This window comes from Mustela lutreola, chromosome X, assembly GCF_030435805.1.
Source record: "Mustela lutreola isolate mMusLut2 chromosome X, mMusLut2.pri, whole genome shotgun sequence".
Lineage (NCBI taxonomy): Eukaryota > Metazoa > Chordata > Mammalia > Carnivora > Mustelidae > Mustela > Mustela lutreola.
This window is the reverse complement of record NC_081308.1, coordinates 68,154,448-68,168,503: the sequence shown is the minus strand read 5'-3', so window position 1 is coordinate 68,168,503 and position 14,056 is coordinate 68,154,448. Positions and strand designations below refer to the sequence as shown.

At 36.5% G+C, this 14,056-nt stretch overlaps 1 protein-coding gene across 4 annotated transcripts in view; it reads right to left on the bottom strand.

Moving 5' to 3' along the window:
* The window catches only part of ATP7A (ATPase copper transporting alpha), a 187,575-nt gene that overhangs the window by 70,069 nt on the left and 103,450 nt on the right, over positions 1-14,056 (bottom strand). For all 4 annotated transcript variants that reach the window (XM_059156507.1, XM_059156509.1, XM_059156508.1 and 1 more), the window contains one exon: positions 1,394-1,597. In XM_059156507.1, coding sequence (XP_059012490.1) covers positions 1,394-1,597 — 204 coding nt within the window. The remainder of the gene's footprint in view (positions 1-1,393; positions 1,598-14,056) is intronic.

Below are 14,056 nucleotides of genomic sequence, written 5' to 3'. Positions count from 1 at the left end.
ATGGCTAACTTTTTAAACTCTTACTTCAAACTATAATTAAAACTCTATTCATTTTTATAAATATAATGCAAACTAAACTAAGACACAGCGAGTGTTACATAATTTTTTAAAAAAGTGAATATAGTAACCCCAGCTAGGCCAATGGTATTCTTAATTGGGTAAAGAGGTAGTAAAGGGGATAGTAGGAAGCAACAGGAAGGATCAATCAGCAGAATGGATTTAAAAAAAAAAAAGATTCAAGATTGACATAGGCATTGCTTATCTTACGAAAAAGGCTATTTCTGAATTGCCAAAAAATTATTGGTTCTAAAATTAAACAAGAACTTTACAAACTTCTTTTGTTTTCATTTGTTTGTAACCTCCCTCCTTTTAATCATTCAAAGTGTAATATAAGCTTCAGCCTCAACTGCATTCTAATTAGATATAATGGAGATTGAAATGACATGCAAAAATGACACAATGCAGATAAGGGAATAACTGAAGATGGCTCTGTATAACATACACTTCATTATAATTTTCTGGCCTGTATATATAAGGTAAGGCATGTGTGTATGTGTGTGTTATAAGGCCTTTATATATAAGGCCTATGGACCCCAGCCCTATATTATTATTATATACTTTGAGTTACTGCCCCACAATAGAGGGGATAAGCTGATACTAATCTTACCTATTTGGCCCTTGTGACCAAGGGCATGTATTATTTAAGACATTGGGGCTAGTACCAAACCTATGATTTCAGTCTCATTAAACATAACTGCATAACTACATGGTTAACAAATCTATTATACCACAGTGTGAAGTCTATTAACATGAACGCAAACTTATAAAGTAAAACATTTGAGTATAACTAAATAAAAAAAGTATGCAGTAAATTTTCTAGGATTTTGTAACCTAGAGTTAAAATTTATAGACGATACTGAGTAACTTTTTAACATTTTTGCTATAAGCAAATATCAGTGATAAAACTGTTGGAAGAGAACACTATAATTTTAAACAAACTTGGTTTTGGTCTGGTTCTTGGTCCAGGTACAGTAATACTGAAACTTACGGACTGTGGTTATTAGTTTTAAGCATAGCTTTATCAGAAAATTTGTATGTTTCTTAACACTGATTGCAACCAAGGTCTATAGAGAATAGTAACCTTATACATTTCCTTCTGTTATTTTCCTATAAATTTCATTGATATTAAATGAGATAAACAAGATTGGAACTTGGGAACAAAACACAAAAACTGGCTGTCAGAAAGTCAAGGTTGTCCTGCACATCACTCATATGCAGGACTTCATAAGGCCCTAGCAAGAACCACAAAAATGGTTATAAAACAACTAAGAGGTCAAAAAGGAGAGAGTCCTCAAATCAATACACAAAATAACAGGCTCTAAAACTGTCTTACCTTCTTCTCGTCTTAAATTCCGTTCAATGTTTGCTACACAGGAAGCACAAGTCATACCAGTGACCTGTATGTAACACTTAGATGTAGTCTTTGCTTCCGCGTCATTAATTGGTGTCATCATTTTAGTATAAAATTCATTCGTTGAGGTCAAAAGCGGCATTTCCGATGAGGTCTGAGCTATTATTACAAATGGCTCATTTGTATCTGGTGGAGAGGGAAAGATTCGTTTCATTTGAGGTATTCTTCAGCTGCATCCTGGTCATTTATCACAATCCATACCTCTAGGCACTGTCAAACCATTCCTTTAAAACAAGCATGTACCTAGAATTCTCAACACTGCTTTTTACACTTTCCAGAAAGTGACTTCAAATTTCAATACTACCCGTCCCAGTTCTCTGGAAAATCTGAACTAACTGAATAAACAAAACTTTGATTATACCAAGTTCTTCTAGCTGTTTTCTCTATTGCAAACCCCAGATAGAGAGTAGGTTGTTGATAGAAAGCTCTTATTTTTATAATGAATAGTTATCATCATGTTAATGACTTACATACTGGCATTAAAATAATCCATGATATAGTAAGGAGAGCAAAAATGAATTTGTAAAACAGCATTGCAGTATGATGTCATCTGAAAATTTTTTGTGTAGTGGCACCTGGGAGGCTCAGCCAGTTAAGTACCTGCCTTCCACTCAGGTGATGATCCCGGGGTCCTGGGATTGAGTCCCATGTGACCTCACTGCTCAGTGGGGAGTCCGTTTCTTCCTCTCCCTCTGCCCCTACTCCCTATATGTGCTCTCTGTCTCTCTCTCTTTTTTTTTGCATGCATGCTCTCTCTCAAATAAAATCTAAATATATACATATATGTATATATATACATATATATATATATACTAATTTTTAAAATTGTGTATATGTATATATGAGACCATGTACAGGGAAGTCAAAATATTAATGGTGGCTATTTCTGACAAATGGGGTTAAGGCAAGAATAGAATGACAGATGAACACATTTTCTCTACAGACATTTTTATATTCTCTAAATTTTAAAACAATTTTTTTTACATTAAAATGTCTTTGAGGACAATTGAAGAAAAGGCAAGGAGTAAGTCAGCAGTAATCTTTGTTATGTGCAAAGGAATACTTGGGGGGGTGCCTAGTGGCTCAGTCAGTTAAGGATCCAACTCTTGATTTTGGCTCAGGTCATGATCTCAGGGTTGTAAGACTGAGCCCCATGTTAGCTTCATGCTGGGTGTAGAGCCTGCTTAAGATTCTCTTTCCAGGGCACCGGGGTAGCTCAGTGGGTTAAGCTGCTGCCTTCGGCTCAGGTCATGATCTCGGGGTCCTGGGATCGAGCCCCACATTGGGCTCTCTGCTCTGTACTTCCTCCTCTCTCTCTGCCTGCCTCTCTGCCTACTTGTGATCTCTCTCTCTGTCAAATAAATAAATAAAATCTTTAAAAAAAAAAAAAGAGATTCTCTTTCCAACTCTTTCTCTGCCTCTCCCCACTGCTGCAGGCACATGGGCACATGCTCCAAAAACCTAAATAAAATGTTAAAAATAGAGCTACCCTATGACCCAGCAATTGCACTACTAGGTATTTACCCCAAAAATATAGATGTGGTGAAAAGAAGGAACATGTGCACTCCAACGTTTATAGCAGCAATGTCCACAATAGCCAAACTGTGGAAGGAGCTGAGATGTCATTCAACAGATGAATGGACAAAGAAGATAGGGTTCATATATACCACGGAATACTACTCAGCCATCAGAAAGGATGAATATCTACCATTTTCATCAACATGGATGGAATTGGAGGGGATTATGCTAAGTGAAGTAAGTCAAGCAGAGAAAGACAATTATATGGTTTCACTCATATGTGGAACATAAGCAAAGCACGGAGGACCATAGGGGAAGGGAGGGAAATTTGAAGGGGGAGAAATCAGAGAGGGAGACAAATCATAAGAGACTCTGGACTCCGGGAAACAAACTGAGGGTTTCAGAAGGGAGGCGGTTGGGGGAGGGAGTAACAGAGTGATGGAGGGCATGTGGTGTGATGAGCACCTGGTATTATTATTATACATAACTAATGAATCACTGAACACTACATCAAAAACTAATGATGTACTATACAATGGCTAACTGAACATAATAAAAATAAGTAAATAAAGTCATCTAGATTGTTTCCAGTTTTTGGCAATTATGAATAAAGTTGCTAGAAGCATTTGTGTATACGCAAAAAGATTAAAATAAAATAAAAGGAATATTGAGAAAATCTCTCCAGAGAATGTTTATGGACTGTGGAACAATGGGAAATTCCTATTAACCAGAAGTTCCCCTGCAGTCTCAGAAAATCTGCTGTTCTGTTTTAGTTTATCCACTGCAGAATGAATCATCTCCAAAAAGGGAGAAGTTATCTTCTCTAGCACATCCATGCACTTGCAAAGCTAATGATTTTATACTCTCCTGCAGAGATAAGGAGGAAAAGAGGTGATGTGGCAATTTTCAGGCACCTAACTCGTTCTTTCTTCCCCTTGGGCAAAAAAAAAAACTGGTTCAGGTCTACTTGGCTAACCCACAGAGGAACCCCTGCATCAGAGCTGGTTTTTAGGATGCTAAAGAGGGCATCTTTTGCAGAAACTTTAATAGAAGCCTGACAATTTAACTCATAAATAATGATCTAGACTTCACAAATCAGTATAATAACTCTTACTGTTACTTACTCTTAATGCGCATACGACAACCTGGGGTATTTAACAATCTGAGGGTTTTGAAGGGGCGGGGGTGGGAGGTTGGGGTACCAGGTGGTGGGTATTATAGAGGGCACGGATTGCATGGAGCACTGGGTGTGGTGCAAAAATAATGAATACTGTTATGCTGAAAATAAATAAAAAATAAATTTAAAAATGCAGATTATAGTTCAGGACATTTAGAATGGGGCCTGAGATTCTGCATTTTCACCATTCTTCCAGGCCATGGCACTACAGCCAATCTGAGTTCCAGAAAAAGAGACTTTGATCACAATTGACTAGATACTCCTAATTACAAAATTAGTTGGTCTCTGATCATAAGAAAATCAATTTAGAAAACTATATTTATTCATTCAGATTGTGGGAGCATTATTTAGAAACAGATGGTAAAATTTACCAAATACTACTGTGATCTTAAAGAATTCAAAAAGGAAGCTCATTTGCCCAAAGGAAATAGTTGTGGCTTTGAAAAAATATATAAATCCATCCAGGAGCTTACTTAATTCTCTCACAATTACTATCAAGACTTCATTCTGAAATCAGACACTGAAAAAAAAGTTTATACTGCTAATTACTTTAGGCTCAGTATTCAGTTATTTCAGGTACCAGAGCTAGCCTATAATACAATCTGTAATTTTCACGCTCTGGAAGTAGAGTACACTAAATTAAAATAAGTCATAGAAATAGTCCCTTCTGGCTACCTTGGCATGACCTCTCAACAAAGATCCATAAAATTGTGCCCTTTACCTCAGTGAGGGGGGTAACCAGAAGAGTAAAAGCTTCCATCTTCCACAGACACAAGGCAGGTGTTAAAAAGCCACACTGGATCAAATGACTACTTTTCTTCAATTAGATTTTCTATAGGCTGCAGTAATACTACCTATGCTTAAGTGAATTCAAAAGGAAAGCAGGCTGACTTTCCTGCACTTGAGACAACAAGCAGAAAAGATTCCAAAAATTTCAAGAAAGGGTTTCCAATATCATCCTCAAAATTGGAGGGTTCAGTGTCTGAAGTAATATGAAGAAGAAATACCTAACCAGAAAATGGATTTTAAAAGAATGAAAAATATCATTCCTGAAATGTAGTCTCAAATTCTCAAATGATTCAGAAAAAGGTAGTATGTATGTGTGCATCTGTGTGTGATGTGTGTGTGTGTCTGTGTATGTGTCTGTCAACAGAGAGAATGATAAAACAGATGTGGTAAAATATTAAAAATGAGGGAATCTGAGAGAAATTGGTAAACAGGAATTCTTTATATTACTCTTGCAGCTTCTCTATAAGTTTGAAATTAAAACTAAAATAGTTACAAAAAGGAGAAGAATTTGAGTATTTTTTTCTTTAATTGGTTACTGACGACTTAACCTCATATATTATATATCTTTTTAAGAGAATGATGAGATTGATGGTCACGATAAAATTGGATTATGCAAGGGTGGTTCAGTATTTGTGCAATCAATGTGAAACATCACATCAACAAAAAAAAGGGAAAAAATATGATTATTTCAATAGGTTCAGAAAAAGCATGACAAATTACAACATCCATTCATTGTAAAAACCCTCCAAAAAAGTTGGCCTAGTGGGAACATACCTCAACATAATAAATGCTTTATATGAAAAACCCACAGTCAACATCATAGTCTATGGTGAAAAACAGAGTTTTTACCCTAAGATCAGGAACAAGACAAGGATATCTGTTCTCACCACTTTTATTCAACACAGTACTGGAAGTCCTAGCCACAGCAATCAGACAACAACAACAACAAAATAACAGGCATCCAAATTGCAAAGAAAAAATAAAACTTTCACTGTTTGCAGATGACAGTATACTACATAGAAAACCTGAGTCCACCAAAAAACTACTAGAACTGATGAATGAATTCAGTAAGGTCACAGGATACAAAATCAATGTACAGAAATCTGTTGCATTTCTACATACCAATAATAAAGCAGCAGAAAAAGAAAAAGCAATTCCATTTATAATTGCATCAAAAATAATAAAATAGCTAGGAATAAACTTAACCAAATAAGTAAAAGACCTGTGCTCTGAAAACTATAAAACGCTGATGAAAGAAACTGAAGACAACACAAAGAAATGGAAAGACATTGCATGCTCATGGATTGGAAGAACAAATATTAAAATGTCTATACTATACGTTTAATCTAAGCAATCTATACATTTAATGCAATCCCTACCAAAATGCCAATAACATTTTTCACGGAACTAGAACAAACAATCTTAAAATTTGTGTAGAACCACAAAAAATCCTAAATATCAAAACAATCCTGAAAAAGAAAAACTGGAGGTATCACAATACCAGACATCAAGTTATATTACAAAGCTGTAGTAATCAAAATAGCATGGTTCTAGAACAAAAACAGACACATAGATCAATAGAACAAAATAGAAAGCCCAGAAATAAACCCACAATTATATGGTCAATTAATCGTTGGCAGAGGCAGCAAGAATAAACAATGGAAAAAATAATCTCTTCAACACATGTTGTTGGGAAAAGTGGACAATGACATGCAAAAGAATGAACCCAGACCACTTTCTTACACCATACACAAAAATAAATTCAAAATGAATTAAACACCTAAATGTGAGACAAGAACCACAATAGTCCTAGAAAAGAACACAGGCAGTAATTTCTTTGACACTAGTCACAGCAACTTTTCTCTAGATATTCCTCCTGAGGCAAGGGAAACAAAAGAACAATAAACTATTGGGACTACATCAAAATAAAAAGCTTCTGCACAGCAAAGGAAACAACAAAACTAAAAGGTGACCTACTGAATAGGAGGAGATAACTGCATATGACATAGCCAATAAAGGGTTAGGATCCAAAATATATAAAGAACATACCAAATTAGACAACCAAAAAACAAATAATCCAATTTAAAAATGGGCAGAAGACCTGAACAAACATTTCTCCAAAGACTTACAGATGGCCAACAGACACATGAAAAGATGCTCAACATCAGTGATCATCAGGAAAATACAAATAAAAACTATAATGACATATCAACTTACATCAGTCAGGATGGCTAAACTAAAATAAAAACTCAAACACTAAGTTTTGGCAAGAAGGTGAAGCAAAAAGAACCCTCTTGAACTGCTGGTGGGAATGCAAACTGGTGCAGCCACTATGGAAAATATTACAGAGGTCTTCAAAAAGTTAAAAATAGAACTGCCCTCTGATCCAGCAATCACACTACTGGGTATTTACCCAAAAAATACAAAAACACTAATTTAAAGGGATAAACACACACCAATGTTTACAGAAGCATTACTTACAATAGCCAAATTATGAAAGCAGTTCAATTGTCCATCAATTGATAAATGGATATACACAATGGAATATTCAGCCATAAAAATTGAAATCTTGCCATTTACAATGATAAGAATGGAGCTAGAATGTATTATTCTAAGTGAAATAAGTCATTCAGAGAAAGAGAAATACTCAGTTCACTCATATATGGAATTTAAGAAACAAAAGGACAAAGGGACTGGAAAGAGAGAAATTAACAAAGAGATTCTTTTTTTTTTTTTAATTTTTTTAAAAGATTTTATTTATTATTTATTTGACAGAGAGAGATTACAAGTAAGCAGAGAGGCAGGCAGACAGAGAGAGGAGGAAGCAGGCTCCCTGCTGAGCAGAGAGCCCGATGCGGGACTCGATCCCAGGACCCTGAGATCATGACCTGAGCCGAAGTCAGCGGCTTACCCCACTGAGCCACCCAGGCGCCCAACAAAGAGATTCTTAATTATAGAGGATAAACAGATGGTTACCAGAGGAACTATTTGGAGGATGGGTTCAACAGGTGATGGAGATTAAGAAGTGCACATGTGGGGACAGCTGGGTGGCTCAGTCAGTTAAGCAGCTGCATTCAACTCAGGTCATTATCCTAGGGTCCTAGGATCCAGTCAGTCCCTCATTGGGCTCCTCACTCTGCAGGGAGCTTGCTTCTCCCTCTGCCTGCTCTGCCTGCTGTTCCTGCTGCTTGTGCGCTCTCTCTCTCTCTCTCTCTCTCTCTCAAATAAATAAATAAAATCTTTAACAAACAAACAAAAAAAAAGAAGTGCACTTGTAATGAGCACTGGGTGAAGTATGGAAGTGATGAATCACTATATTGTACACCTGAAACTAATGTACCACTGTAAGTTAACTACACCTGCATTAAAATGTTAAAAAATAAAATTAAAAAAAGATTCACCAATGAAGAAAAAAAGCACCTGATATTTCTCTATCTCCTTTAACTTTTACAGCCCACCCAGAATTAGTATGTCATAAAGACAAATCATGCCAGCCCCTCTCTTTCTGGGAAGGAGTTATAGTGATGGGCTGTGAGGCCAGAATTGGCATTGACATGGATATTCAGAAAATGGGTAGCCACCATTCTGATAGCATCTTAAACTCTGAATGATCTCTTCCAAAAATACAAAATGCAATCATTTGATATCAACCTTTTATCCAAATAATATGGGCCACTGTAGTCACAACTCTATCAATTCTTTTATGGTGATGTTCACTGTGCCAAGGTTTTTTACCTATTCATCATGGTCATTAATGTGTTTGTTTTAACCGCTAACAGATGTAGGATACACAACAGGCTCCTGGTAATTATTTGTCGAACAGTCAATTCCTGGGGCCCTTGACAACAGTTGGTTAAGGTAAAATCCATTGTTAAAAGTCACTGAACATGTTGCAATCATGGATCCTGAAAACGATGTAGATGATAGACATGGAGAGAGACTATCAAGTGCTCTTACTCGTCTGACCAGAATTTCTCCTACTGGAACCCTCCTACACTGCTTGTGGGAATGCAATCTGGTGCAGCCACTCTGGAAAACAGTGTGGAGGTTCCTCAAAAAACTGAAAATAGGGACGCCTGGGTGGCTCAGTGGGTTAAGCCACTGCCTTCGGCTCAGGTCATGATCTCAGGGTCCTGGGATCGAGTCCCGCATCGGGCTCTCTGCTCAGCAGGGAGCCTGCTTCCCTCTCTCTCTCTCTGCCTGCCTCTCCATCTACTTGTGATTTCTCTCTGTCAAATAAATAAATAAAAATCTTAAAAAAAAAAAAAACTGAAAATAGAGCTACCCTATGACCCAGCAATTGCACTACTGGGTATATATCCTAAAGATACAAACATGGTGCTCCAAAGGGGCACGTGCACCCAAATGTTTATAGCAGCAATGTCTACAATAGCCAAACTATGGAAAGAACCTAGATGTCCATCAACAGATGAATGGATAAAGATGTGGAATATATACACAATGGAATACTATGCAGCCATCAAAAGAAATGAAATCTTGCCATTTGCGACAACATGGATGGAACTAGAGCGTATCATGCTTAGCGAAATAAGTCAAGCAGAGAAAGACATCATATGATCTCCCTGATATGAGGATATGGAGATGCAATGTGGGGGGGCTGGGGGGTAGGGAAAAAAATGAAAGATGGTGGGATTGGGAGGGAGACAAACCATAAAAGACTCAATCTCAAAAAGCACACTGAGGGTTGCTGGGTGGAGGGAAGACAGGAAAGGGTGGTGGGGTTATGGACATTGGGGAGGGTATGTGCTATGATGAGTGCTGTGAAATGTGTAAACCTGGCGATTCACAGACCTGTACCCCTGGGGATAAAAATACATTATATGTTTATTTAAAAATATAAATTTTTAAAAGATTTAAAAAAAAGAATTTCACCTACTGCTCAAGTCCATCTTTGAAACCATGTGAGATAGTTGGAAAGGTACTTTTACTCTGCTCACATCTGTATATAAAAACTCTTAAATGCCATTTTAAATTATATTATTTAATACTATATTATCATTGTAGCAAATAAACAATGTTAATACAGATTTAATTCAGAGACTTTATTTATAGAGGTCACCATGGCAAATTATTTATACCAGGGCTTCTCAAACTATAATGTGCATATGAATTACCTGGAGAGCTTATTAAAATTAAAATGTAGATTTTTATTTAATGGATATACAGTGGGTCAGAGAGTCTAGTTCTAACAAGCTCCCAGTGATGGTGCTTCTACTGATGATCTGTGAACCATACTTGAAGCTGCAAAAATACAGACCCAAATGAATAGGAAAAAATCCAATGTAGAGGTACAATCTGAAAGTTTGTAAGGTTCTTGCTTACAATAATGTCAGATACCAGATCTGATTTTTTAAAAATATTTCACTTTCATACAATATGTGATATAAACTGATATGATTTGAGTTCCTATATTTAAGTTCCTATATTTAAGACGCATAGGAATATCACAGTGTAAGTAACTTGTCTGGCTGATAATAATGTAAACTAAACTTACGTGGTGTTCATAATGCATTATGTGTGCCGAAGTATTTTAATTTAATAGAAACTCTGAAGATTAATTCAACATTATACAAGCAAAAATGTGAATCAGTTTCAAATATTGTCTTTTTTTAAAAAAAAAAAAAAGGTTATTTATTTATTTATTTGACAGAGAGAGACACAGTGAGAGGAAACACAAGCAGGGGGAGTGGGAGAGGGAGAAGCATAGGGAGCCCGATGCAGGGCTCAATCCCAGGACCCTAGGATCATGACCTAAGCCGAAGGCAGACCCTTAACAACTGAGCCACACAGGCACTCTTCAAATACTGTCATTTTGAAAATTTTAAAAAATTATAAGCAATGGGGGCACCTGGGTGGCTGAGTTGTTTAAGTGTCTGACTCTTGATTTTGGCTCAGGGTTGTGAGATTGAGCTCCACATCAGGCTCCATGCTGGGCATGGAACCTGCTTAAGATTCTCTCCTGCTGGGACGCCTGGGTGGCTCAGTTGGTTAAGCAGCTGCCTTCGGCTCAGGTCATGATCCCAGCGTCCTGGGATCGAGTCCCACATCGGGCTCCTTGCTTGGCAGGGAGCCTGCTTCTCCCTCTGCCTCTGCCTGCCATTCTGTCTGCCTGTGCTCACTCTCTCCCCCTCTCTCTCTCTGATAAATAAATTAAAAAAAATTAAAAAAAAAAAAAAAGATTCTCTCCTGCTCCCTCTGCCCCTCCCCACTGCTTGTGCTCTCTAAATAAATAAAGTATTAAAAATTTTAAGGAATGATAGATACAACTAAATTTTGCTGAAACCAATTTTATTCATTTTTATGGCTACCTGAAACAGTTTCACTTCAATATTTCAATTAAAATTTTTCTTGTTTCTTTTTTTAAAAGATTTTATTTATTTATTTGACAGACAGAGATCACAAGTAGGCAGAGAGGCAGGCAGAGAGAGAGGAGGAAGCAGGCTCCCTGCTGAGAAGAGAGCCTAATGTGGGGCTTGATCCCAGGACCCTGAGACCAGGACCTGAGCCGAAAGCAGAGGCTTAACCCACTGAGCCACCCAGGTGCCCCTCTTCTTGTTTCATAATCATTTCCTTTTGTAATTATGGATCTCCCATACTTTGTTCAGACATTTAGTACTAGAGGCCCTTTATATTTTGGTATCCTATGTGAATTTTCTAATAAGGAATTATATGTCTCTTTTCTTGAGTACAAGAATTTTGGTCTTTTGAGATTGTCTTTATTAAAGTGAGAATTCTAGGTGGCAATGTAAAGTGGTTCAGCCACTTTGGAAACATATGGTAGTTCCTGAAAAAGTTAAACGTATTCACCCTATGACCCAGAAATTACACTCCTAGGTATATACCCAGAAGAAACAAAAACATTATTTATGTAAAAACTCATACATAAATGTTCATAGCAGCATTATTCATAAAAGCCAAGAAGTGGAAACAACCTAAATTTCCATGAACTGACAGGTGGAGAAACAAAATGAGGTGTATATGTACATACACAATGGTATCCTATTTAGCAACAAAAAGAATGAAATACAGATATATGTTACAAACATAGATGAAAATTTATGTACCTTGAAAACAATATACTAAATGAAAGAAGTTAGACACAAAAGGACAAATATTCTATGATTCCACTTATATGGTACCTAGAGTCGTCAAATTCATAAAGACAAAAAACAGAACAGTAAATAACTGGAGCTGAGGGAAAGGGAAGGGAAATGAGGAGTGACTACTAATGGGCACGGGGTTTCTTTTGGGCGTGATGAAAATCTTGTAATATTAGATAGTGGTAACAGCTCCAAAACTCTGAATATACTAAGAACCACTGGACTGTATACTTTAAAAGGGTGAATTTTCAAAGCAGCAATATCCATGATAGCCAAAATCTGGAAGGAGATGAGATGTCCTTTAACAGGTGAATGGATAAAGAAGATATGGTTCATAGATACAATGGAATATTACTCAGCCATCAGAAAGGATGAATATCTACCATTTGCAGTGACATGGATGGAACTGGAGGGGATTATGCCGAGTGAAATAAGTCAAGCAGAGAAAAACAATTATCATACAGTTTCACTTACATATGGAACATAAGGAATAGTGTGGTGGACCATAGGGGAAGGGAGGGAAAACTGAATGGGAAGAAATCAGACACAAAGATAAACCATGAGAGATTCTGGATTCCAGGAAACAAACTGAGGCTTGCAAAAGGGAGACGGTTGGAGGGATGGGGTAGCCAGGTAATGGGTATTAACTGTATTAACATGCAGTGCCTATTATTAAGGAGAGGGTACATGTTGTGATAAACACTGGGTGTTTTATGCAACTAATGAACTGTTGATCACTACAGAAAAAACTAATGATACTAATGATGTACTATATGTAGGCTAGCTAAACATTAAAAAAAAAAAAAAAACAGAGCTACAATTGATGTGGGAGATGGCCCCACCGATGTCTTACATTTGCCATCCTTGGGATAGCATATAATAAAATAAAATTAGATCAAATAAATAAATAAATAAAACCCTTAAAAATAAAAACTCCCAAAATTAAAAACTTTAATTAAAAAATAAATAAAAGGGTGAATTTTATGGTATACAAACTACATCTTTACATTAAAAAGTGAAAATTCTATAATTTCTGGGGCACCTGGGTGGCTCAGTGGGTTAAGCCTCTACCTTCGGCTCAGGTCATGATCTCAGGGTCCTGGGATTGAGCCCCGCATCGGGCTCTGTGCTCTGCAGGGAGCCTGCTTCCTCCTCCCTCTCCACCTGCCCCTCTGCCTACTTGTGATCTCTCTCTCTCTCTGCCAAATAAATAAATAGAATCTTTAAAAAAAGAAAATTCTATAATATCTGCCATTTGTCATGTGTAAAAATTAAGAATATTTAGTATGTCTCTGGGTCCTCTTCCACTGACATTTGTCTACCAACAATAACTTGAGCATGTGTTTAATTTTTTATGCTTCTCAGTTTTAGTGTGCTTGAGAAAATAATATAGCTATTTGATATCCTTCATTGTGATCAGAATAGCAAAATTTAACACTGTCTGGAAATTAGTTATATAATTTTTCTATTTAATTTACATCAATTAATTTCATTAGGGCATTTCCAGTTTAATTCAATGCTAGGTTCAACTCTAGTTCAAAATAACAAGTTGCCATAGGTGAATTCATTGAACATTCATTTTTGTTTCAGTTCACAGTAAGAGCTTTCAGGAAATAGACTCTGGGACAGTTCTAGAGTCAGTTTCATTTGAACGTCCAAATTTAAAGCTACAGTTAAAATTCTATTATTTATTCCTACCTTTTTTTTCTTTTCAAAAGAGCATTTGCTTCTCCCATTATACATGCACACATACATCCTTGTCACAAAAAACAAAGTACATAGGAAAGCACAATGGAAATAAATATCACCTTTATACTACCACTCATATAATAACCACTGTTAAAATTTTAGTTTATGTCCTGCCAGGAACTTCATTCACTTATATACATAAACAACATTTACATGGTATAAATACTTACAAATGTGTTTATAAAATTTTGATCATACTGAATATACAAGTTTTTAGCTTTTATTTTTTCA